General features: G+C 35.3%; 5 protein-coding genes across 6 annotated transcripts; 2 read left to right on the top strand and 3 right to left on the bottom strand.

Annotated features, from left to right (window-relative positions):
- Positions 1 to 413: 413 nt before the first annotated feature.
- LOC104703613 (alpha-L-fucosidase 1) lies at positions 414 to 2,532 on the top strand. The gene is made up of 3 exons (XM_010419652.2): positions 414 to 1,164; positions 1,249 to 1,485; positions 1,578 to 2,532. The coding sequence occupies exons 1-3, from the start codon at positions 632 to 634 to the stop codon at positions 2,308 to 2,310; spliced, it is 1,503 nt and encodes a 500-aa protein (XP_010417954.1). The 5' UTR covers positions 414 to 631; the 3' UTR covers positions 2,311 to 2,532.
- Positions 2,533 to 6,178: 3,646 nt separating this feature from the next.
- Positions 6,179 to 8,813, bottom strand: LOC147941944 (putative glucuronoxylan glucuronosyltransferase IRX7). The gene is made up of 4 exons (XM_087459934.1): positions 7,737 to 8,813; positions 7,202 to 7,569; positions 6,866 to 7,116; positions 6,179 to 6,786 (listed from the first exon to the last, which is right to left on the bottom strand). The coding sequence occupies exons 1-4, from the start codon at positions 8,017 to 8,019 to the stop codon at positions 6,327 to 6,329; spliced, it is 1,362 nt and encodes a 453-aa protein (XP_087316060.1). The 5' UTR covers positions 8,020 to 8,813; the 3' UTR covers positions 6,179 to 6,326.
- A 2,216-nt stretch (positions 8,814 to 11,029) lies between these two features.
- LOC104703610 (cyclin-dependent kinases regulatory subunit 2) lies at positions 11,030 to 12,282 on the bottom strand. Its single transcript, XM_010419649.3, has 4 exons — positions 12,085 to 12,282; positions 11,895 to 11,979; positions 11,745 to 11,805; positions 11,030 to 11,430 (listed from the first exon to the last, which is right to left on the bottom strand). The coding sequence occupies exons 2-4, from the start codon at positions 11,945 to 11,947 to the stop codon at positions 11,287 to 11,289; spliced, it is 258 nt and encodes an 85-aa protein (XP_010417951.1). The 5' UTR covers positions 11,948 to 11,979; positions 12,085 to 12,282; the 3' UTR covers positions 11,030 to 11,286.
- A 202-nt stretch (positions 12,283 to 12,484) lies between these two features.
- On the bottom strand, positions 12,485 to 19,069 carry LOC147941943 (increased DNA methylation 1-like). Of its 2 annotated transcripts, none has more exons than XM_087459962.1 (19): positions 17,585 to 19,069; positions 17,413 to 17,499; positions 17,120 to 17,321; positions 16,901 to 17,015; positions 16,524 to 16,595; positions 16,178 to 16,270; positions 15,967 to 16,048; positions 15,825 to 15,884; positions 15,685 to 15,737; positions 15,134 to 15,300; positions 14,810 to 15,023; positions 14,462 to 14,519; positions 14,316 to 14,372; positions 13,976 to 14,233; positions 13,802 to 13,866; positions 13,661 to 13,717; positions 13,478 to 13,571; positions 13,066 to 13,206; positions 12,485 to 12,952 (listed from the first exon to the last, which is right to left on the bottom strand). In XM_087459962.1, exons 1-19 carry the CDS (start codon positions 18,713 to 18,715, stop codon positions 12,827 to 12,829), a joined length of 3,132 nt encoding a protein of 1,043 aa, XP_087316088.1. In that variant the 5' UTR covers positions 18,716 to 19,069; the 3' UTR covers positions 12,485 to 12,826. The 2 variants fall into 2 exon arrangements, with proteins under 2 accessions (XP_087316088.1, XP_087316089.1); XM_087459963.1 differs by having other exon boundaries at positions 17,101 to 17,321; positions 17,585 to 19,024.
- Positions 19,070 to 21,899: 2,830 nt separating this feature from the next.
- LOC104703608 (cyclin-dependent kinases regulatory subunit 1) lies at positions 21,900 to 22,986 on the top strand. The gene is made up of 3 exons (XM_010419647.3): positions 21,900 to 22,090; positions 22,177 to 22,237; positions 22,640 to 22,986. The coding sequence occupies exons 1-3, from the start codon at positions 22,038 to 22,040 to the stop codon at positions 22,787 to 22,789; spliced, it is 264 nt and encodes an 87-aa protein (XP_010417949.1). The 5' UTR covers positions 21,900 to 22,037; the 3' UTR covers positions 22,790 to 22,986.
- Positions 22,987 to 24,146: the final 1,160 nt, after the last annotated feature.

Raw genomic sequence — 24,146 nt, 5'->3', positions numbered from 1 at the left:
TAGGCCCCACTAGGTTTTTTCTTTTGTCTTTGTATAGTCTCATTATATAAAGTGTGGTTTTAAATCGATCTTAATACGTTTTAAAAGGAGAATTTTACCTTTTTTTTTAATAAAACAGGAAAAGTATTTTAGTCAAAAGAAAATTTTACTTTTCCATTTACAATAGAATAGAAAAACTTACATATCAAAATTTACATGTATAAATCTAAAACAAAACTTGATATGTGTCAAATCTAACAACCAGATATCGGCATCTGTCAAAAAAAGTTAACCTTTTTCAACGAAATAGAAAAAAAAAATATAACTTAAGAAAACATATTTACATATATTAATTTACACGTGTATATCTTATAACAATATTTAACTATTTTTTTCATAAGGAAAAATAAAATCTAACAGATTTTTTATATAAGATAATTTATGTGTGTTATTTAGCATAATAGTAATGTTATATAGTCCCATAATAATTATACAACACACTAATAACAGCCAAAGCTAAAAATATAGAAAATGTGGAAAACAAAAGAAACAACAAAAAAAAAAAAAACTCCATTGAAGGACATAGTCAAGATTCAAGAAGAAGAAGAAGAAGAAGCAGAGAGTAAAGTCCACTATAACCTTTCAAGAAACCATGAACTCTCTGATCAGTCTCCTTATCTTGTCAATCCTCTGTATCTCCAAACTCTCAGATTCATCTCCGTTAAAACCACATCCACTTCCAATCTTACCTCTCCCTACATCCCAACAGCTCCAATGGCAACTCGGATCCATGGCCATGTTCCTCCATTTCGGACCCAATACTTTCACAGACTCAGAATGGGGCACCGGAAAAGCCAACCCATCCGTTTTCAACCCGACTCATCTCAACGCTACCCAATGGGTCCAAACCGCTAAAGACTCGGGCTTTTCCCGCGTCATCCTCACTGCAAAGCACCACGACGGGTTCTGTCTCTGGCCTAGCCAATACACCGATTACTCTGTCAAATCTAGCCCCTTTAGAGACGGAAAAGGAGACGTAGTGGCTGAACTTGCTGCTGCGGCGGCGGAAGCTGGAATTGGACTTGGTCTTTACCTTTCTCCATGGGATCGTCATGATCCGTGCTATGGCAAGACATTGGAGTATAACGAGTTTTATCTGAGTCAAATGACCGAGTTACTTACAAAGTAAGCTCCTTTTTTTTTTTTTTCTCTCATATCAGTCAAATCAAATGGGTTTCCAAATTTTGACTCTCATTCATTCTTTGTTAGGTATGGAGAGATTAAGGAAGTTTGGTTAGATGGAGCTAAGGGAGAAGGAGAGAAAGATATGGAATATTTCTTTGATACTTGGTTTAGTTTGATCCATCAGCTTCAGCCCGGAGCTGTTATTTTCTCTGACGCCGGTCCTGATGTCCGCTGGATCGGTGATGAAGCTGGACACGCTGGTTCCACTTGCTGGTCACTCTTTAATCGAACCAATGCCAAGATTGGCGACACTGATCCTTTGTAAGTCAAAATTCACAAACAAATATAGTCAAAACTTTTTTTTTTTGATAGAAAAGAAGTTTGAATTTTTCTTGTTGGATCTTCTTGTACAGGTATTCTCAGGAAGGTGATGGCTTTGGGCAAGATTGGGTACCAGCGGAATGTGATGTATCGATTCGACCCGGTTGGTTTTGGCACGCGTTGGAGTCGCCTAAACCGGCTCTTCAGCTTTTGGATATATACTATAACTCAGTTGGAAGAAACTGTCTCTTCTTGCTTAATGTGCCTCCTAATTCTTCAGGGTTGATATCTGAACAAGACATTAAGGTTCTTGAGGAGTTCCGCGGGTTGAAAAAGTCCATTTTCTCCAACAATCTCGCCCGTAAAGCCTTGGTTAACTCGAGCAGCATCCGTGGAAGTCAGTTTGGTCCTAACAATGTTTTGGTACAAGGATTAGATAAGTATTGGGCGCCAGAGGAGAATGACAAGACATGGGAGTTGTACTTAGCGTTTAAAAACTCGGTTAGTTTTAACGTTTTGGAAATTAGAGAGCCGATCCATATGGGTCAGAGGGTTGCGTCTTTCCATCTCGAGACGCACAACACTGTAAGTGGGGAGTGGGAGAGAGTTGTGAGCAGCACGACGATCGGGAACAAAAGACTTTTACGGTTTCCCAAGGTTCAGTCGCGGTCTCTAAAGCTTGTGGTGGACAAAGCGAGAGCCGACCCACTTATATCATACCTTGGAATCTACATGGACAAGTTTTCAGTTTCAAGTGCAAACACAACAACAAAGATAACAATCACAAGGACACTCAAGGAGGAGCAACAACTACATGATTTGTAAGAAAGGGCTACACCACATAAGTGTTTGGTTTCCTCTATGTGCATCAAGTCATATATGTTACACAGTATGATTGTGAATTCTTAAGTAAATAAATCCTTGTATCTGAAGCCTAGTCATAATTTCACCTATGACCTAAAGATAAAAAAGGACCTTTCTGCCGAGATTGGGGGTTTGGTAACTCGGCCCAATCTATATATAATAGCAAATCCATTTTTTGTGTCATCTTTAATCAAATGGTTGAGATTAGTTTTATTATTACATCTAACGGTTGAAACTTATTAATGATTCCTTCAAATAATCGTGTCTCTTCATCGTATCCCATATTTTAAAAATCACACCTTTTAACTTTTTCCATCTCTTCGTCGTACCCCATCTTTTAAGAATCGCATCTATTAATTTTTGCACCTTTTTGTTTCACACTTCTATATTTTACACCTCTTTTTTATTATATATTATAAACTTTTATAGATTACCAAAACAAGTTTCGAATTTATTGTTATCAGAGTATTTTTAAAAATAAAAAATAAATTCAAAGAATTGTTTATTGGAGTGTTTTTAAATTAACATGCATCAATTTCTATATTAAGGTATTTTTATGAACTTGTTAGTGTCTATTCCGAAAAATTGGTTTTGTTCTCTCCTCCGTTTCGTTCTCATATATAGATTATAGATTAATGAAAAGTTTTGTTCTTATTAACTGATATGTTTGTCTTATGTTGTCCGTTAGATAATTTACTCAAGATAACACTTAATTTTAATTTCTTCAAGTTAAAGTAATAGACTAACAAAAGGACGTGAGATCAATATATGGCCTGTTCTTTTTCTTGTCACGGGATTGAGGCGAGCGACCAAAAAAATCATCGTCACGTCATTCACCATCGTGGCAATTTACATAAGAGTTACGACGATCTGATGTACGAGCAAAGGTTTTGATTTACTTATACCAGATACTACTCAATTTAAATTCGACGTGATGATGAGTGAACTTATTTTAATATACATTATAGTATTTACCAATGTTTTCCCAATAAATAAATCAAACAGAAATAAACCATCTAACCAAATCGGGTAGCTTAATTATGTTTAAAATATGTATGCAAATAGACTAATCCAAATCGGGAACTTATTTCATCTCATTAAAAACAAAAATAATACATCGTGATAACAAGATAAAAATTATCCGTTGCCAAAAAGACACAAGATAAAATTAGTGAAGTGACGTAATAGGTGATTAGTATAGTACTACACAACGGTCAGTTATGAAACCATACGACCAAAAGGTACAACTCTCTATTTAAAAAGGTACATCGTTTCAATCATGACTATTAGATATTATATATATACATTAACATTCTAAAGTTACTAGAACAAAACTCACTATTGCATTAGTCTTTTCTACAGCAACTTCAACCTAACTACACAAATTCCACCGTATAAATATTTATCAAATCTGCAAATGAAACGTGGACATCAACGCATTTTAGGAAGGGTAATACGAAAATGGGAATTCAGAAATCCAAAAAATGGAAACAAAATTATTAGTTTGAATTTTCTTCTTCTGGATGAGAAGGTAACTTATAACATTCATACAAGTTACTTTTAAAAATGTTTAACATATGATTATTACGTGCGTCTAAACTAAGTTTTTTTATAGGATACAACTATTATGGGTTCAATTTATAAACGATATATTGATCGTTACTTACAAAATTTAATTGAAGGAACCATATATTTTCTCAATGATTTGGAAGTATGGAGAGCCGTAGATTATTATAAAATTTCCGACCATGTTTTTACTATACGGTTGAACGACCATTCAAATATATCCCAGATAAAAGATGATACTTTCTCTATTTCTTCGGAAAAATTCAGTTTTCGTAATTATGACGAACTCATGGATATATCCGATAAAAATATTCGTTTTGAAGGTATGAACTTTCTTAATAAGTTACGTTAGTGTGGCATATGAAATTTTCTAACACAAAGTTCTTAATAATAATATAGAAAATAGTAAAAATAGCAGTACGTCATGTCGACTCCTTTATAAATACATGTGTCATGATGGCATACATATGTTTAATTTTTGTATGGTTGTGTGAAAATAAAAATGAACTTAATAAGACACCCCATGTCGCTTTTTAATAGATTGAGGCATTGAGCAGTATCATACTTGAATTTACAAACCTGTTCTAAATGTCTATAATATTAAATAATATATTTTGTCTATCATTTTAGAGATATTATCGGAGTTATAACCGATAAAAAATGATGAACGAATATTCAAGCAATGGAAATGAGAGAATAACTTTAGATATTCAACTGGAAGGGTTTGTTATATACATCCCCTTACTACTCTATTATTGTTTAATAATAGTTGTCATTAGGAATAGAAGCTACCATTTCATGTTAATTTCCATTACATTATTAGTAAATTTAATAAAAATAATATGTAACCGAGGAAGCAAAGTTCGAGTTATCTCATCTAACAGTTTAGAATTATTAATGATCCTAACAGTTGCAAATTTTTTTTCTTCCAATAATCGTGTTTTTTTGTCATACCTTCATTTTTCAAAAATCGCACTATTAATTTTTACATATTTTTTGTTTCACACCTCTATATTTTACAATTCTGTATTTTATATCTCTTTGTTTATTATATATAGATTTTTATGGACTATTAAAACAAGTTTAAATTTTATTGTTGTCTGAGTATTATTTTAATTTTAAACTTACAAAGATGACTTTGAACATAGATGTGTGAAACAAAAATGTGTAAAAATTAATAGGTGCAATTTTTGAAAGATGAGGTATTATTGTTTTATGAGTATTATTGTTTTATGGGAATGTTTCAATTTATGGATTTTGAAAAGAGTTTTTTTTCTTTGAGTATTGTTTTACACCTCCAAGTTTTAAAAATTATAAGTATTGTTTTCTTTTAATTTATTAATCAACACGATTCACTCATCTTCGTTAAAATTTAGATTGTTTTATATATTGATTCTTTCATCTAACTTTTGTTTGATATCGTTTTCCATTTATACCCGCATCGATCATCTCTTCCAAATATTAATCTAGGTAATTGATTGTGATTTTTAATTTTTCATAGATTTATATGTTTATATATTATAGCAAACTCACTTTTAGGGGTCAATTTAAATATAGCGGATGAGATTCTTTTATTATCTCATCTAATTGTTTAGATTTGTTAATGATCTTAAAAGTTGTAATATTTTGATCCAACAATTGTGTTTTTTCGTCGTACTCCCAACTTTCAATGTTTTAAAAGCTGCCATTGTTCTCTTTGGTTGTTCAGCAGATGAGTTCTTCCACTTCACCAAGCTCAATCCTTTAACCGGTAATAAACCATCATTTTCACTTTACTAAGTTTGAGAATATTATATTACATTGAAAGCTTTGAGATGTTTTGTTCCCATTGCAGCATCAATGGTGAATCAGGTCTTTGATGGAGAAATGCTAAGGATGACACTGACTCGGCCTCACAACCCAAACGCTCAACACATGAGAGTTGCTTCAATCGTTCCTCTAAGATCAGGATTTCAGCCTGCAATTGTAACCTTGAGAGAGATTTGCACAATGAATGCTTCTTCAGGGAGTTGTTCAACTACAAATCACAATCTCTAGTGTTGGAGTAAAACATATAAATGCTTATAATCACAAACAAGTTTTTTTATCTCAAATACTCTCATTCGTTGCTAAGTCCATCATTTTAAGAACTGGTTGTTTTGTGAGAAGATGACTAAGTTGGTGGATTTGGTTATCTTTGGGAAACTTTGATCAAGGTTCATAGAAGATTTCTTAACAACAAATTTTGGTAGGCTTTTATGTTTGATTCACTTTCAAGGGCTTATTTACTAAGAATATTCATTCAACTTTTTAATTCTCAAAGTAGTAGTAATATACAAATTACAAAACTCTCACCAGTCACACCAAAAGAAAAAAAGAAAAAACAAAAGGAGAAAAATGTATTATACATGTGTCAAAATTATATTGGTATACTAATAAGAGTTTGACCTTCTAACAGACCTATTCAATTTCTTTGACAAAGCCTCCAAAACCTGCCACGTGGCATCTCCCTCTCTTAAAGGAACATTAAACACAAGGGCCCTCTTAACAGACTCATCCTCCAAGTTTCTCTGTATGACAGACAAATTAGTAGCCGCCACGTGTTCCAAAATCTCCCCTAGCTTTCCCACGTCTCTCTCCGCCACTGTGAGCGAGATATCCGGCCAACGCACGGCGGAAGGAAACGGCAAACGAATCCCGTCGGCTATAATCACGGGAACACAGCTGAGAGCCACCGACTCGACAAGTCTTGGACTCCACGGTGCCCACCCGAGAGGACACAAACAAAAAACAGAACGAGCTATCTCTGACTGGTAACCGGCGAATCTTTGCCGTTGGAGATAAAACCTCCGGTCACCGCCGTAACTCCGCCATATTTTAGTCCTTACTCTCCTGATAAGTTATAAAAATAAAGTAGTTCAATATATACATTTTTATGCGTGTATAGAGAGAGATAAGAGTGTTTGTTTACTTGCTATAGAAGCGACCACTGATGTTTTTGGGATGAAGCTCCATCTTGCCCCGGAAAAAAACCCAAATGTCTCGTTCTTTATTTACCGGAATATTCTTTTGAGTCTTTTTTAAACTTTCCGGTGAGATGTACGGTGGTATCACAACGTTCTCTACTTCTTGGCATGGATGGTTATATGTAACACCAAAAGTTTGCAAAACTATAGAGTTTCTCAAAATATGTGGTACTCCATCAGCAATAGCTCTATCCTCCTTCACAACCAAATAAAGTTTATTAAGTAATAAATAAAATGTATATATATGTAAAAACTTGGCAAATCCTTTTTTTTGAACTAACCATGGTGTGGAAGCAAGAGCCAAAGTCGTGTGTAGCCGTGAAGACGTGGTCAGAGCCATTGTTTCGATTCCAAAACGGGTATTGAGTCGAGATGAGCTTAATCGCTTCATCGATGAGTGATCGTGCGTGACCAATCGCTGGAAAGCCATTGATGGTGCTGAAGTTGCAAGAGACATAGACTGGGACGAAGAAGAAATCGGCTTCGTAAGGATCTTTCGTGCCTACTTCTTCATCGAGGCTGAGCAACGCCTTGTGGAGAGCCACCTCCGCGGCAAAGAGGTGGTTGCTGCACCTGTCGTTGGCTAACCAGTCTTTGTTGAACTTTGAAGGTAAGTCATACACGTAGATTTTCAAATTGTTGAATACATCTAGGGAAATTTAAAAAAAAAAAAAAAAACATAGTTATGACAAGATTGTTCAACTAAAACGTGAAGTAGACGGGACCGAAACCTAGACTTATCTCGATGCCTATAGATAGTCTTAAGTCTTCATGAATCTACTAGAAAGCATGATGGATTCATCTCTATATATGTACCTGTTCTGATGTTGGGACGTTGAGGGGCAAACCCAAGTTTGTGGTCATGAATTTTAGATTCAAACATGGCACGAGAAGCGAAAAGCTTTGGTTTAGGGTTAGTAAGAAGAGGGTTTGATCGGAGAGGAGAATACTTATCTTCTTGATCTTGATCTTGATCTTGATCATGGTCGACAAAAAAGGAAGCAAGAAAATAGAGAGTAAGGGAGAAACAGAGGATCCATTTGTAGTATTGTTTGAAACAGAGACTTTTCTCTGTTCTTCTCTGTTTATGCGTTAGCATCGTTCTTGTTTTGCCGGGACGAATCTTACGGCCTGAGCTGGTTGTTCAGTTCGAAACATGTGATTGTTGGGATGGAGTTAATAGGGTTTTGAGTTGGTGAAGAGGGGTTTTCGGATTCGGGTTTGGGAGATGAAGTGGAGATTAAGGAATGGTGAAGGTGGAACAACAATAGAAGAAGTTTGGAGAAAGATTGATCAAGACTACTTTGACACAAAAAAAAAAAAAAAAAAAAAGATTGATGAAGACTATTTATTTTTATTTTATGTCTTTGCTGACTCTTCAGAGATATTAGAAATTCAAGTTTCTAATAATTTCTTTATTTCGTTGTACTTGGTATTTTTACTATAATTATTCTTATTAATTTCATATGCACCAAAAGTCGTATTTTTGTATAGTTTGATAGCAATACTAGGAGATTGTATTATCATTGTTACGTAGGAGATATTTATATTGCATAAGAATTCATTATATGATTATACATGTAAAGCGACTCAATCTTAAAAAAAAAAACTTACAACTCAAAGTGACAGTGACAGATTTCGCATATTTTTGTAAAGTTGTGAATGTAACAAGTATGACCCTTAACCGATTTATCTGAAAAGTACATTTTCGGACTCTCTCAAACCTAATATGAGGTTTTTGGGGAATTGGGATCAGGACGCTGTTGGGTTGATTTCTCATTTACTTCAAGAAAGATTTAACAAAAAAAAAAAAAAAATAACAATAATAAGAGGAAACAATGTGAGGAAACACACTCTTTTGCTAAAATAACTATGTCTTTTTTTTGTTTTTCTTTCTTACTTTTTGCAAAAGGGAAACGAAGCATGAATATAACTATAAAAGCAAGAAGACAAAATTGGTATAAGGACGTAAGGTTAACCAAAAATATTCAAAAGAAAATTAATCTATGTTAGGCGAATACATAAGGTTGTTCGTGGAATACGATTCGTTGTTTTACCAATTTGATTGCTCTTGGTTTGGTCCAACCGATCGTGAGTTTGTGTGTCAGTATACGCAACTTTGCAATGGGTCATCGCGTTGATCATTCAAAGATATATTCCGATAACCTTTTGTTTCATACAGTATCACACATTAGAAATGAACGAGCGAAGGTACAATTCAGGATTAGACAATGAATTGAATTTTGGCCAAATAAAAAGATTGATTTAAGCCGCAACATTTATTTAAAGACTATAAACCTTATCCCTGATCAGATTAGGTTGAGTATTATCCGTACACGGAAAGGGATAATGGACCCAACTCGAATAGGGAACCAACTGTAACCATTGTAGCCACCAAATTTTGCTAATGTTCTTTTACTAAAACCCGAATATATATAAATTAAAAGAAATTAGTATTACTCAAACGAATGAACATTTGAACAAATCACTTTTCCAAAAACAGAGAACGAAATACTATACTTAGGACAGGTAGGCTTTATGAGTAGATTTTTTTTTTGACACAAAAGCTTAGATAAAAAAAAAGTAAAATTAGGTTTATAAAACTTATACTGATCCAAATGATTTATTATATTATTTAACGATAGTAGTGGTTTGAAATAAATAAATTTGTATTCACGTAGAAAATGACGCGCCAACCAATTTTCTTTGGCTCCTCTATATCTTCAATACAATCAAGCCTGATAAGAACGGTATAGTCATCAAGCTAAGAACATCGATGTGATGTTTTCACAAAAATATTAGATGAGACCGAAAAAATAAATCGATGTTCAGTTCAGTTAAAAAAACTGTTAACTTTGGCTCAAAAAAAAAAAAAAAGTTATAAGACAAAGAAGAATTCAAAATGATATGAATCACCTATTTGTTTCCGTAAGCATCACGGAAACTTGTACCAGTGCTACCACCACCACGAGAGGTCCTAAATATTTTAGAAAACTTATACATGATCGCATACATTTTTCTTTTCAATTTGATCAGAGTTTTCGAGAAATAGAATACTAGTGTCCTATGATTTTACTTACGTTTTCTAGTAATACACATTCTCAACTCAAGGAGTTTTTGTTTGTTAACTTTTTATGTGATACATTATTTTCTGTCAACTTTTACGCAGTACTTAATTCGGTAGGTATAAGAACTTATAAGACAAAAGGAAAAAACTTTACCAGCCACTTCTTTCTACACCTTTTGTTTATGCAAAAAAGAATTCCATGCATGTTTGGTTATCAACTAATCATAAATCATTATTTCTGCTAACCGACCGGATTTAAATAATGTTATATGCATAGATAGTTTAGATATTAGTGTTAGGATTAGTGTCCATATTTATATATGACAAACCTGATAATATAAGGTATAGTGTCACTCTCAAGAGGTTGCTTGGCTAAGTTGGAATGACATAATGCATGACCAATAATATAATGTTAAAAAATAAAAATAAATAAAATACTAGAAACTATTCCATCTGATGTGTATTTTCTATTATTATTTATTAAACATGTTAAAAAGAATATATATATATATATATATATATATATGGACATTGAGGCCCATTGTGCTATGTTATAAAAACGTTTTTATGCCCATGCCTAGTGGTATGATTTCTGGATCAATCTCTTTCTGTAATCGTTCTGTGAGTGAGAGAGAGAGAGAGAGAGACAGAAACAATTGGTTATCTTGGATTGGTCTGGTTACAACTTCTGTAATCGTGGAATCTCTTTCTATGATTATCGGAGTTTTTTGGGTTTACAATAATTTAACAGTACTGGGAATTATTCTACAACATGGTTTAATGCTAAATTTAAATATGTGTCTGATTTGTCACACAAAACTAAAGTATCACATCGCCTAACATGCACTTTGGCCAAAATCAAAGTTAGCTTAGTTAGCCTAAAGAACTTGTTGAATAATAACAAACATGTCCAATTTGGATTCCATTTTGATTGGTTAACTCATATAGAATAAGATGCTCAACGAACCAGAAGCAAGAAAAAAGAATTGGAAAGGTGAAAGAAGCGCAGAAGCAGGAGATATAAACGGCTTAACAGCGCATAAGTTCAAAGGTGGATCCATATAAAAAAAAAAAAGTCTAGCAAAGAACCAGACTTACATAATAAACATCATAAAAAAGAGTTGTTCTACCAAACTCACATAAAATTCTCCACAGAAGAGAATTCATAAACAAGACAAAGATAAAATTAAAAAAAAAAAAAAACTAGTAGAGGAGGAATGCCTTGGTTTGTAAAAACCTTGTTTACAAGAAGAGACGATATTAGGGAGAGAGAAAGTTTTTTTGGGCAAACAGAGAAGTCTACTTAGCAATGAGATTCTGAGCTTGATGGTCCTGCTGGTAGTTAAGTGGCCTCCTGAAGAGCATGATGTGTGGCTCAGGACGATGAATGGCGTAATGAACCCAACCACGGCTTTGCTGCACTCCTATAGCTCTCCATTCACTCTACAAAAAAAAAGAGCAGCACATGTAGCACAAGACAAACTGTTTTATCTGCTGATAATGATACACCTAAAGACTTGAATGATACACAACTAATCAAGCAATATATTGTAAGCAAAAGGATGGTACAGACTACTACTAAGAAACGAAACGACACACCAGAGCCTAAAAAAAAACTTTAAGCAAAATGAGTTATGTGTCAACCCAAATCTCTAATTTATACACAAAAAAATCCTAAGCAGAAACAAAGTATGATGAGATCACACAATCACAAGTAGCAAAATAGAATAGAGGAAAACCCTAATTTTGGAACTTACTTCCGAGAGGATACGATTCTTAGGTAAAAGCTTAGCCACTTCCGGAGGAAGAACGACGTGCCTGTACAGAAACAACAAACGCGATTAGGTTTAGATTAGATTAGACCCCTGACATAAAGTTTACAAAAGAAAAATTGGAGGAGGAAACACCTGTATTCATAAATATCATCGAAGTATTTGTCTGAGTACTGGATCTGACCCATCTTCTCTCTCTTTCTTCAATCACCCACAAAATCTTTATAAAATAAAAACAAATTGAGCAATCCGTCAGTAATCTAAACTCTAAACAACGAAAAGAAACCATAAAAAAAAAAAAAAAAGGAGAATCTGAAACGCAAACCTTGATAAGAAGAATAAGAAGAAGCGATCGGAAAATTAAAAAAAAAATGAATTTTGGGGAAGGAGAGAAAAGTAGGGGCGAATTGTAAAAGGGGATTGAGGTACAGATGGTAATTATAAAGGAATTCAAGGGGCATCTTTCTAACGGTTGTTCTGCCTCTTTTTTTTTTTTTTTTTGAGTTTCAAATTCTTTTGAGGCGCTCCTTCCCGCTCCCTGCAGCCCTAAATTTTATCTACAACGGTTCTATGTTAACCGAACCGGTTTCACGTATTGACTGAATTGATTGGAGTCAGTTTAATTGGGACTTTTGGCCGAAATGTTTTTTTTTTTACCCAACATTCAAATTCGAAGCATAATTTTCAGCTTTGTAAACGAATATAAAATCAATTTTCCTTTGCTCTTTTTGATACCAGAAAATCAATTTTGTTTTTTTTCATTTTGGGCAATTGGGTTACAAAAAAATTAGCTACATATAAAAAAAATATTAATCAAAATACTGAACCCCCCCCCCCCCCCCCCCCCCAAAACCAAAAAGAATACCCAATATTTTTTAGACCCCCATTTACTTCCTCTCCATTCCCCCCTACCAAAAACCAAATTCTCTTACCCTTTTTGTGTGCATCTTGAGACACAGTCAGGGGAAAAACCTGTACACTAAGGCTACTACTACCCGAAAATTAGATTAAAGATAAAATACCCAATCGGCTTCCAAAACCAAAAACAACAAAGACAACCTTCGGCTTTACTCTTTCATATTGTCGTCTTCGGGTTTACTCACGGCTGCTCTTGTTGGTTCAGGGACACTCTTTCTCAACATAGATGTTCCATGAAATATCATCACCGAGTAGTCTTTTCTGCATTCTTTCACCTAATAACCCCCCCCCCCCCACAAACAGTATGTGTATCAGAGATGGGAATCATTCCGACAGTTTTACGTTTACTGACAAAAGGGTTTGTTTATTCATAGAGATGGATGGATACCTCCTCTTCGGTCATCTTGCTGAAACCAAATTTGTCAGTCCATATGGATTTGGCTTCATCTGCTGCTGGTAGCACGATATGTTTCACGTTTAGGAACCCGAGTAGCCTCTCTATGCAAGCAAACAGGCATTGGAAGTAACCCTACAGCAAAACAAAGAAAAAGCATCTTATCTTCATACAAATCAGATTATAGAGCGGATGGTTGGTAAAATCTAACAAAAAAGAATTCCTTCTGCAGTTAATATGTTACACATCGTTCTGCTCTCCATTCTAAGCATAAACAGACAAAAAAACATGTAGGGTATGGGATTGACAACAAGAACGGGCTTGTTCTTGACCATTCTACAAGGCTAGGCAATTGTAGTAAAGATAATAACGATTCATGCAAGGTTCCTGGATCAAAACTAATTACCTGCCCTTGACAATCTTTGCTGGTAGCAACTAGAGGGAGTTCCGCAAATTCTGACCCAAAAACCCTAAAGACTCCCACTGAAACAATCACTTCACTGCAAAAGCAAACAAAAAAGACAACATAAAAAAAGATGAAACAAGCATCACAGAAAATAAATTAGAGTGGAAAGAAGAAGCAACATACTCCACAGCCAGCATGGTGCAGTACATGCCACTAAAATCTTGGCCCTTTGTTTGCCTTCTGTTCCATACACAAATTTGTTCATCAGCTAGGTTTCATGAGCACAAAATATAATCCACTCGAGAAGATAAAAACTTTGCTTACCCGTACACCATGGCTGGTATGAGATCTCCTCTGGTTCCAGATTCACTGATAGGATCAAATCGCTCCTATAACATACCATGGTTACAAGGCACAAACAAAGTAAACCCTTCATAAAGAATACAAGGGACAAACAGCAGAAAGGACAGAAGAGTTTGAAATGTCGTCTTCACTTACATGAAGGATGGAAACTGCCTTTGCGAGCAATACTTTCGTATCATCCGAAGAGATCAACTTCCCACTAAGGACCCTCCATCTTATGTCTGGAACGGTGTTGTCATCTGAACATCCTTCTTCATTAAGTTTTTCCTTTTTCTTTATAAAATTCAGAATGTTGTTACTAAGCTTCTCTTCTCCGCGAACTAACAGATTGCCCAATGTAGTGTTGATATTTTCGCACCCGAGGGAACAAAACCATTTTTCTTCAGGTAGTTCCTGTTAAGACATAAACAAGAATTTGAGAGATAGACACTAAGTTTTCACCTGAGAGAAAGAAAGAGCCAAAGAGGTAAAGCACCTTGAGATCAGCAATGTTATGTTCTTTCAAACAGCCAACATGGAATTCCTTTTCACACTGAGAAGAAAACAAATACCGAAAATGGTGAATGCCAGTTGCAGATTTAAGAGACACGGGTCCCTATACAGAAATGACCAACAAGATACCTGATCACAGATAATCACAGTGCGAGAATTAAAGCCCAACCTGCAAAAACTATGACCTCTGCAACAGCAACGAAAATTAAGTAGAGGTCAAGCTCAGAAGGAAACGGTTTCAAGTAGGAGAGAAGCAGCCAATGTATTCATTTAGTTAGAAATACATAACTACGAGCCATATGAATTAGAAACATGAAGAAAAGAAATATGATAATATATTAGCCAAATAAGACCTCATCAAACTACAACTTGCAATTTTTTGTAAGGTTGTTACAGGAAATTAGGTAAGACATTAAACGAGACACTAAAAAGGAAACCACCAAGATACTTGAAATAAGAGAAAAGCATGATATTCACCTGCACAACACGCATACACTTGGGAGCTCGCTCTCAAAGGAGCTGACTATTCGAATGCATCTTTTGGTTATCTCAGCAATTGCATCAACTCCCTGAACTCTCCCAGCTGCAATGGCATTGAGATTGCTATCCACGAACTTCTCTCTTTCAACCATATTCACACAATATTTGCACGACCACCTCTCACTCGGAAGGCTTGGGAGAGAAGCACATACTAGATAAACCAAAACAGACAGATTAGAAGTTGACGCTCCAAAAACTTTTTAAAAGGAGCAATAGAAGAATTCCAACAAAGAAACATAAAGAAAATGGCAGATATCAAACCTGTATGATATGATCTTGGACAGGTATCACAACATAAGAGCTCGCCTCCATCTCTACAGATACTGCAAAGGTCATCATTTTCACGGATGGAAAACCTCTGGTCCATGGATAGTGCTATTGATAGTTCATGAAGAGAGACCCCATTGGTTGTATAAATGTGCTGAAACCTGACCATCAACAGAAGATGAACTAATTGAAACAACAGTGTCTCTGTGAATCACACAATTAATGATCTTAAGGATCCACGACTTATACATTAGTTATACAAGTTCTGTATGTTTACTTTTTTGTAAGCATGGGGTAAAGGTGTTTATGCTTTTTGTCTATACAACAATACATGGCAGAGAAAATAAGAATGGTTCTGTTATCGGGCCACGGGTTTCCAAGGAGAATGTAAGTAGCTTCATTATAATCCTTGATCTCTTGTATTTCAGCAAATTATTATACTAACTTTAATTATATCAGAATTGGAGATTAAAAAGAAGTAGTAGAACAGGTACAGACCCATTACTATTACAGCATAAATATGGAAATAGTTGTGAGGAACTTACGGCTTCCGACGACTTGCACAGCCAGCATGGGCCTCAAACAATGAAGGACTGACCTGGTCCCATAAACATAATAAAGGCTGCTTCAGAGCCCTATACACTTTAATTCCAGGAAAGCTAATTTGATGTTAGAAAGAACTTACCACTTTGTTGCAACAAGAACAATGTATCCCAAATCCCTTTTTATAGCCGACAAGCAATTTCTGCACAATGATCGAAATGGTTAAAGAAGAATTAACTTACAAAAACGGGCTGGAGAAAGGCCGATTTCCAAGCAGATCTAACCTTTCCAGCAAGGAAATAACCCACTTCAGTACCATCTGGCAGTATATCATCCTCAAAAACAAGTTTGTGCAGCCGCACATCCCTTTCAAAATGACAAAAGATAGACTGAGAACTAATATAAGTATGACAGACGGAAAGGAAGGCGAAAATCTAGCACTAGACCATAGATGCATTGGAAAAGTGTTGTCACACTTATAACAACACTACTCACTTTCTGGTTAGTCTCCCTTGGCTGTTGCTTTTGATTGAGCTGGATTTTGACTCGCTCAGAATAGTTTCTGGAACCACACCTGGCTCGGGTGACCTGTGGAACTCCAAGATAAATTTAGCTAAGCCAATAATCTCAATGTACAACTAAAGAGTATATGGCACAGTTCCAATATTACATTCTATTTAATCATTTCGCAGAATGATAAATGGCAAATTGTGAGCTAATTATAATATAAAAGGCAGCAACAACACAAAATGCAACAAAATAAAATTAGGAAGCACAACCATCAAACAGTTGGGACCATCCACATAAAAATAATACTCACTTTCTGGTTAGTTTTTCTCACCTGTTACTTTGGCGAGGACTGGATTTTGACCCACTAAGGATAGTTTTTGGAGCCACACTTGTCCTAGACGAACTGTTGAAAATTGGGAACAGATTTAGAATCAATCGATTAGATAAAGGTTAACATATTTATTGGTGTATTAGATATATCCAAAAATAAAGTTATGCATGTTAGTACTTATAGAATTCTACATAAACAACCATATAATAGAGGATATACAGCTCGTAATCCACATTACTTATTTAGAAAATCATTATTCCTGAGTTTTACGTTTTACTTTCCACCCAGTCTGAAAAAGTAACTGAAAAGGATAATTGTATGCCCATCTAACTGCAAAGAAAAGGTTGTTGCGATAAATAAAAACAGATAAGCCATACCCGTTAAGAGCACCCTCTGCTTTAGAAGGACTGTTATGGTTTTCTGGCTCCTTAGCCTCCAAACACGATTTGCACAAAACTAATGAGTTTGTATCACAAGGCTCAACCATTGGACCTGCAATAATTTAGATGTAACCAGTATATTCTTTATAAAGAGAAAAAAAACAAGTGAAAGCAGTCTGTATAATGTTTGCACAAACCAATAAACCAATCAGTAACCTTGGCAATTCAAACACAGGCTAGATTTCCTTAAAGTTGGTCCAACTACCACACGAAGTTTTTCTTCTAGTGTAGCCAAGGGAGTTTGCTTGCATGCATTCATGACATCACGAACCGTGAATCCAGACTCCAGTAAGATATATTCAGGTGGGCGCTTGTTTGTGCTAGAAGCATGCACCTCAAACATGCCAGGGCTCACAACCTGTGAAGTGAAATTTTAGAAAGTCAAATCAACCTGCTTGCATTTGATAGGGCCAACTACAAGACCTTTAAGAAGAGAAAATATCACTAACTTGAATTCCTTTGCAGGCACTACAAAAGCACAAAATGCTTGATCCTTTTATTACTCCTTTAAGCCCTCTAGTCCCTGCCTCTCTCAACTACGATAAGAAGGTAACATACACATCAGCTATATAAAAATCTGTTTTTTACATGAATAGAAGAAAAAGAAAAGCCATCATATACCTTAGCTGCTCGAAGATAGTACACAGTTAGTCCGTCAAGTATTCCACAATTAAAAATTTCTTTCAGCTTAGATGGAAAATTCCTTAAAAATTTCCTGGGCCTTCCACGCTTGTTGTGAGGGGTTGTAACTGAAGGACTTTGAAAATCATCTATTTCGACATCATTGGCATTCACATCTACCTCGTCCAAGTCGGCTGGTTTAGTAGTATCCCCCAAATTAGGATTTTCTGAATCACCTTCTTGTTTGACTAATGACCTCGTAAACCTCCTCAAAGGCTTATCTACTTCATCATTCACTGCCTTGTTAACAAGAAGTTGAGAACGACCACACATCTGGGATGATCCACTTGGAAGCCCGAGGCATATCTCCACAACATTTTTTTGCTCACGAAGCTCCTCCACCTTGTTATATGCCACTAGGGTAGAAACATCAACACAATCTCTAACATCCTTTCCTGGATTGACATGATGGTCGTCATCAGCATTAGCTTCAGGTTTAATACCCTCAACCTTCAACATGGAGCGGGTCAACCTTTTGCACGGTTTACCATAGACCAAACCTCCTCTTTCCAACTTAACCTGGCAAGATCTAGAAGCCATTTTTGCTAAGATACTAAAATCCGCAGGACATGCCACAACTAATTCTCTATCAATAACAGTATCTCCCCCAATCACACCCAAGCTTTCCTTCTCAGCCTCTATAACTTTCAGTGAACCCTTCTTCTCAGTCTGCTCCATTATTGAGTGATCATTGTCATTATTCCGAATCTCAATCTCCACATTATCTTCTATCCCCTTATCTTCTTCACTCATCATAGATTCAACCAAAGGAGAGTCACTACGCAACACCTTGGCCTCATCAACATCAACAACGTCACTCTTACCTTCATCGTCTTCTGTAGCAACAGCAACAGTATCTTCCTCATCTTTTTTAGTAAGACGAATCTTCTTAATCCCACTCGATTTCTTAACCTCCATATTAGTAGATTCAACATTCGAGTTTCGGCTCCCACGAGTCCGACCTAGTGACTCACCTCCACAGATCTCAGACTGAGATTTCAATACAAACTGCAATTCCCTTTTACACCCTGTACGAACCACGAATTCGCCAGTGGCTGTACCTTTCGCCATCGATTTCGTTAAACCAAAGATCACAATCAAAAAAAAAAAAAAAAAAAAAAACTGTGAAATCCTTTCAATGTCGAATCTCCTCGAGAAAACCTAGAAACCGCATCGATGTAGCGATGGATTCCTAGATGGCGAAAGAAAGAAAAAAAAAAACTGCGATTACAAGGTTCAAAATTCTAGGGTTTCGCTTATCCTAAACGAAGAAGAAGAAGAAGAAGAGATTAGGGTTGTTATCACCAGAAGAGAAAAAAGCTGTTTTGTTTTTTGATTTTCTGGCAAAAGAGAGAAAATAAGAGACTTTAAAAATGTTATATTTCTTTTCTCTTTTTTTTTTCGAATTTTAATCTGATGATTTATAATACAGTATCATAGTTTCTTCTAGTTATTTCCGAGATTGCATTACTAGTTTTGTTGTTTTTATGATTCGATCCCATACAAGTATATTGTTGTAGATTGCACCCTTTTTTTCTTGCCATCGAATTGAGTTGAATGTCTCTTGCCATCGAATTGAGTTGAATGTCTCTTGCCATGGAGTTGAGTTGAATGTCTCTTGCCATCGAATTGAGTTGAATGTCTCGTCTCTTGTTTTTCGACGGGGAAAACAGAAGAAGAAAGGGATAAAATTATGTCTTGTCGTCATAAACTTGGATGCATAGCTTTTCTAGAGAAGAAAATAAAGTAAAAACATAGTTTCATTTTAATTACGGTGGCAAATTGTTTTTGACAAAAAAATTTAAATAATGGTTGGGTTCTGATTTTCACTGCCTAGCTTTTGAGATAGATTTGAAGTTTGTCTCTCCTCTCTTTTGTTGACGAGGGAGGAAAGAAGAAAAGGGTAGCTTATGTTTTTTTTGTCTTGTCTTTAATTTTGGATGCGTAGCTTATGTAGAAAAGAGAAACTGAACATATAAATTTAAGTACTTTGTCAAATTGCTTTTTTTTTTCTTTCTTTTCGACAAAAATTTTCAATTAATTTTTGATAGTTGGGTTCTGATCTTCACTGCGTAGCTTAATGTTGAGATAGATTAATGGAGCCAATTTAATGTAGTTCTTTTAGTAATTGTACTGTTCTCTTCTCTCCGATCTCTTTGATGAGTCTACTTTGTGGTTAGCTACGTTTCGTAATTCTAGGGTAGAGAGTATTTCAACGATTTCATCACATATTGTTTTCGGTATTTGATAATAAATATTTGCCTCCTCCTTCTCCAACTTTGTTGATACTCAAAATCTTTTGCAGTTCTCGTCTTTTAGTTTCGCGTATCCGTATATGTTGATGTTTTAAACTCTTTGTGCTAGTAATTGTTGCTGATCTTTGTTTGTTTTGTTTGTAGAAGAAGAAAAGAGACGACACACAGATTTACAATTTCCCAAAGCCAAACACCGGTTAAAGTACGTTTTGGTGAGCTTAATAACCATTTCACAAGGTCTTATATAACGTTATATCCGACTACAAGAAATCAAGAAAGAAGAAATCCCTAAAGAGTGTCTATACAACCGAATTAAGAAGAAAATAAATTCTCTCTTACTCTCAAAAAACTCTCTATATCTAGCCCGCTTGCTACTCATAGCTTGCTCTTTTTATACACCTCAAAGACGCTCCTCTGTCAGTCACTCCAAACCTAGGTGAATCGAACCTCGTCAATGCCAGCGTAACAAAGAACCCGTACCCCACTAAATGACGACAAAGCGCTTGTGTTGACCAACTGTTGTCAAACTTAGAATCTTTTGTGGGCATGTTTTCTGAATGCGCAACCCAACAACCTCAATTATGGTCCATCAAGGAATTGGATCAACACTTCACAGTATACAAAAAATATTATCAAAGATTTGTTGTATGTCTTTTCATATTGTCGGAATAGATTATGTGTCATATACTTGCAGTTCGATATTATAAGCATATACATGTTGAGATTTAATAGATCATTTATGAGAATTGCCCAATCTCTTTAAAGTTTAAACCTCAAATAACATTTTGATATATTATTAAGTATTTTTCTTTTGTTTATACTTTATACCAATAACCATAATCTATATTGTATAATAGTTTATGTACTAGAAAGTTCATACCATAGCATTGTATTCTGTGTCCAATGATCAACATCTATATCAGGAATAAGCGACTAATCCTACAATCGAGAAGTCCACTATTGGTGCTGATCTTTACCCAGTGAGGATTGCCAACAATGATCGGAGGCTCACCCAAACTTCATTCTAAATACGTTGATCAACAAGAGCTTTTGTGGCGTTTTCCTTCTTCTTTCACTTCGATCCTTCTTTCACCGCATTGTTTCGATAATAACGTCAAAATTCAATATCGCTTTGTTATAAACCAAGCATTTAGTAAAAGAGTTTTAAACGTTTAAACCTTAATTTGTACTTACAATGAAAGTGCGCAACCGACATGGATGCACTTTAACAAGCATATGAGTCAAATGCGTATGACCCTTTGAAATCCCCAACGATGGTCTTCATGTCTCTCCCGCGAAAACTTCCTCAAAGCTGTTGCGACTCGGCCTGATGAGAAACTGATCTCATGTCGTGTCGAGCCAATATGGCATATATTTTTGTATATCTTGGTACTAGTCAATAGCTTTTTTTTTTTTTTACAAGGTATTATTTGTCAATGCTCAAAACTCAATAGCTGCGTCATACACAAATTATCTTCCTTTTTTTTATGTACAAAACTGTTAATAAATCTAAGTCACCAAATTGAAATCAAAATTTCCTGTTTTAATCCTAAAACGAAGATTTTAGAATCATGATTTTGTGCTATATGCGACACTGGAATTCAACGCCAACAAAAAAAAAAAAAAAATCGTACAATCATGATTTTTGTATAAAAATTGTTGAATCACGATTTTGTACAAACGGCAAAATTCATAATTTGACGGGAAAAAAAAAAAACAAATCACACATGACACAACCAATGATAATTGTATCGCAAACATGATGTGGAGTTATAAAATAATGTGATCACTGATCAGTTTTTGACGCCAAAACCGGCTGGTTCTTGGTAAAAGCAACCTAAACAAGTTCTTGAAGTTTAATTAGAACCAAATCGAAACACCGAATTTCCAATCCAATTTGGTTCAACTTAACCGGCTAATAAACCCCGTTTCCGGAAGAATTTCAAACTCTAAAAAAGTTTGTATAACACCCCCTCTATTTTCTCATAATTACATCTCTTACCCATCCACTTTATTTCCCTTTTTCACTATCTTCCTCACATTTCAAACGATCAGATTAGCAGATTCTTCATTTCCTCTTTCCCCTTGTCCATTTCCTCATTAGGGTTTCACATCGGATCAGAGAGAGAGAGAGAGAGATGGGTCAGATCCAATACTCTGAGAAATACTTCGATGACACTTTCGAGTACAGGTAAACGCTCTTCAATTTTTTGCTTCTTCCTCCAATATTAATTACTCTCAATTCTCTTGAAAGCGTGATCGAATCGGTATTTACAGGCACGTCGTTCTTCCTCCTGAAGTCTCTAAGCTTCTTCCTAAGAATCGTCTTCTCTCCGAGGTAAGTTTCTTAACTCGCATTGCTCTGTGTGATTTCTATGATTCTTCTATTCCTCGGATCAGATCATCAAAGCCTATCAAAATTAAAGTATGGGTGAAACCTAATAATAGTGATTAGGATTTGAAATCCAGATTGTATCCGTTACAAAATTATCTATCCAGAGATTTGAACATTTTTGGTTAAATGGTATTATAGTCTCTTTGGAGGTTTCTGTGTTTATGTTGTTGTTGTTCGTTAAAAGATGATCAAAATTGAGATTATACGCTTGTTTGTGAGATTTTGTTAAGGGTTTATAGTTGTTTAGTGATGATGATGATACTATAGACAATTGTTTTGAGCAATCTCTCCGATGTTGTATTTGTTTGATTTTGAGATGGTAAGTAAATGTTGGGATTTTGGTAGAACGAATGGCGTGCAATAGGAGTGCAGCAAAGCCGTGGATGGGTGCATTACGCGATTCATAGGCCTGAACCGCATATAATGCTTTTCAGGAGGCCACTTAACTACCAGCAGCAGCAGGAGATTCAAGCTCAAAACGTGCTTGTTAAGTGAATCCGTTTTCACCTGCCTTCGTTTACAGTAAGGAAATTATGCAATGGATTGGATTCTACCTACACATTTCTTGGTTTTATGTTTCTTGTAAACATGGTTTGAACCTATTGTGATCCTGGATTTTATAGATATGGTTGAGAAATATGTGTGTTGATGGAACAAGTCCTATGTTGTTTATCTAAGTCTGGTTCTATGTATGTCATCTTCTGCTTCTGGCTCTTCATTTACGTCCTCTCTACTAGTAAATATTGGCCATTAGATAGGCATGGGGCAATGTGTTATTACACATTTCCGAATGACATATATCATAGAAGGCTCATTATAAAGTATATTTGCAAACAGACAACTTTTTCATGTCAAATTTTTATAAGCGATATTCAAAATTGAGTTCATCCCATAGGACGACCAGTCAACCAGTTCAAACATAAGATTGTCTACGATTTCTCACATGAGCAGATTAAGAAAGCTCCTCTATTAGTTGTCGTGGCTTCCTCTTCCATTCACCATTCAAGTATAAGTATGTGAAGCTTGGTTACCATTATCTTATCTCACACGGCATGTATCTCTTCCTTCACCCCTCGTGTCCTTGTGATCGTTGCAACATCTGGGAGAAGAATCTTCAATACAATGTTATCTCTGTTATTGTCTTCTCAGTGCTCTTACAAGCCACAACGACCAGCATACAATCAAACATGTTGCTTGGTCATTGTTGTCGATTGTGTGAACGTTCAGTGTTGAATGATGCTACATATATCATATATGCATGTTCTTAGGCTTTTGAATCATATAAATGAAATAGATTATTCTTGCTGAGTATATTTGTTCGTCATGCATAATCAATTCTTAAATCTGGACTTCTTCATGGTGATTTTAGAGTTCACCATATGCTTGCAAGCTTTTTATATCTTTCGAGCTTCCCATCGGATCAATCTTCAAGTAAAGCCAAATACAATTTGTTTGACAAAAATAAAATAAAAACTAATCCGATCTATACTAGATTTGGTTTCGTTTAGGTTTTGGATTTAGAAAAACAAAAATGAAAACACGAAAAAGAAACCCTTAAGTAATTAAAATCTAGATTGAACATCCTTACTCAGACGTGATATGATGACTAATTAAGACTATAATATAATTGGAGTAGAGTGATCAAATCAACAGAAGATATTGATAAGATTCATTATTTTGCCCTACAAAAGTAAGATAGGGTGTTCAAACACATGGGGGGAAAAAAGAAAAGTGCATGTTCCAATAAAAGACAAATCAGAGTTATATGAATAATCCCTTAGTTGATGTTCTTATTCACTTGACGCTTATGTTTGCTCTTTGATGTGTGATAAGACTCAAAAAGACCACACCA

The sequence above is a fragment of the Camelina sativa genome, chromosome 7 (assembly GCF_030686135.1).
Source record: "Camelina sativa cultivar CO46 ecotype springtype chromosome 7, ASM3068613v1".
Lineage (NCBI taxonomy): Eukaryota > Viridiplantae > Streptophyta > Magnoliopsida > Brassicales > Brassicaceae > Camelina > Camelina sativa.
Note: the sequence above shows the minus strand (reverse complement) of the source record. Positions and strands in the feature narration are given on the sequence as shown.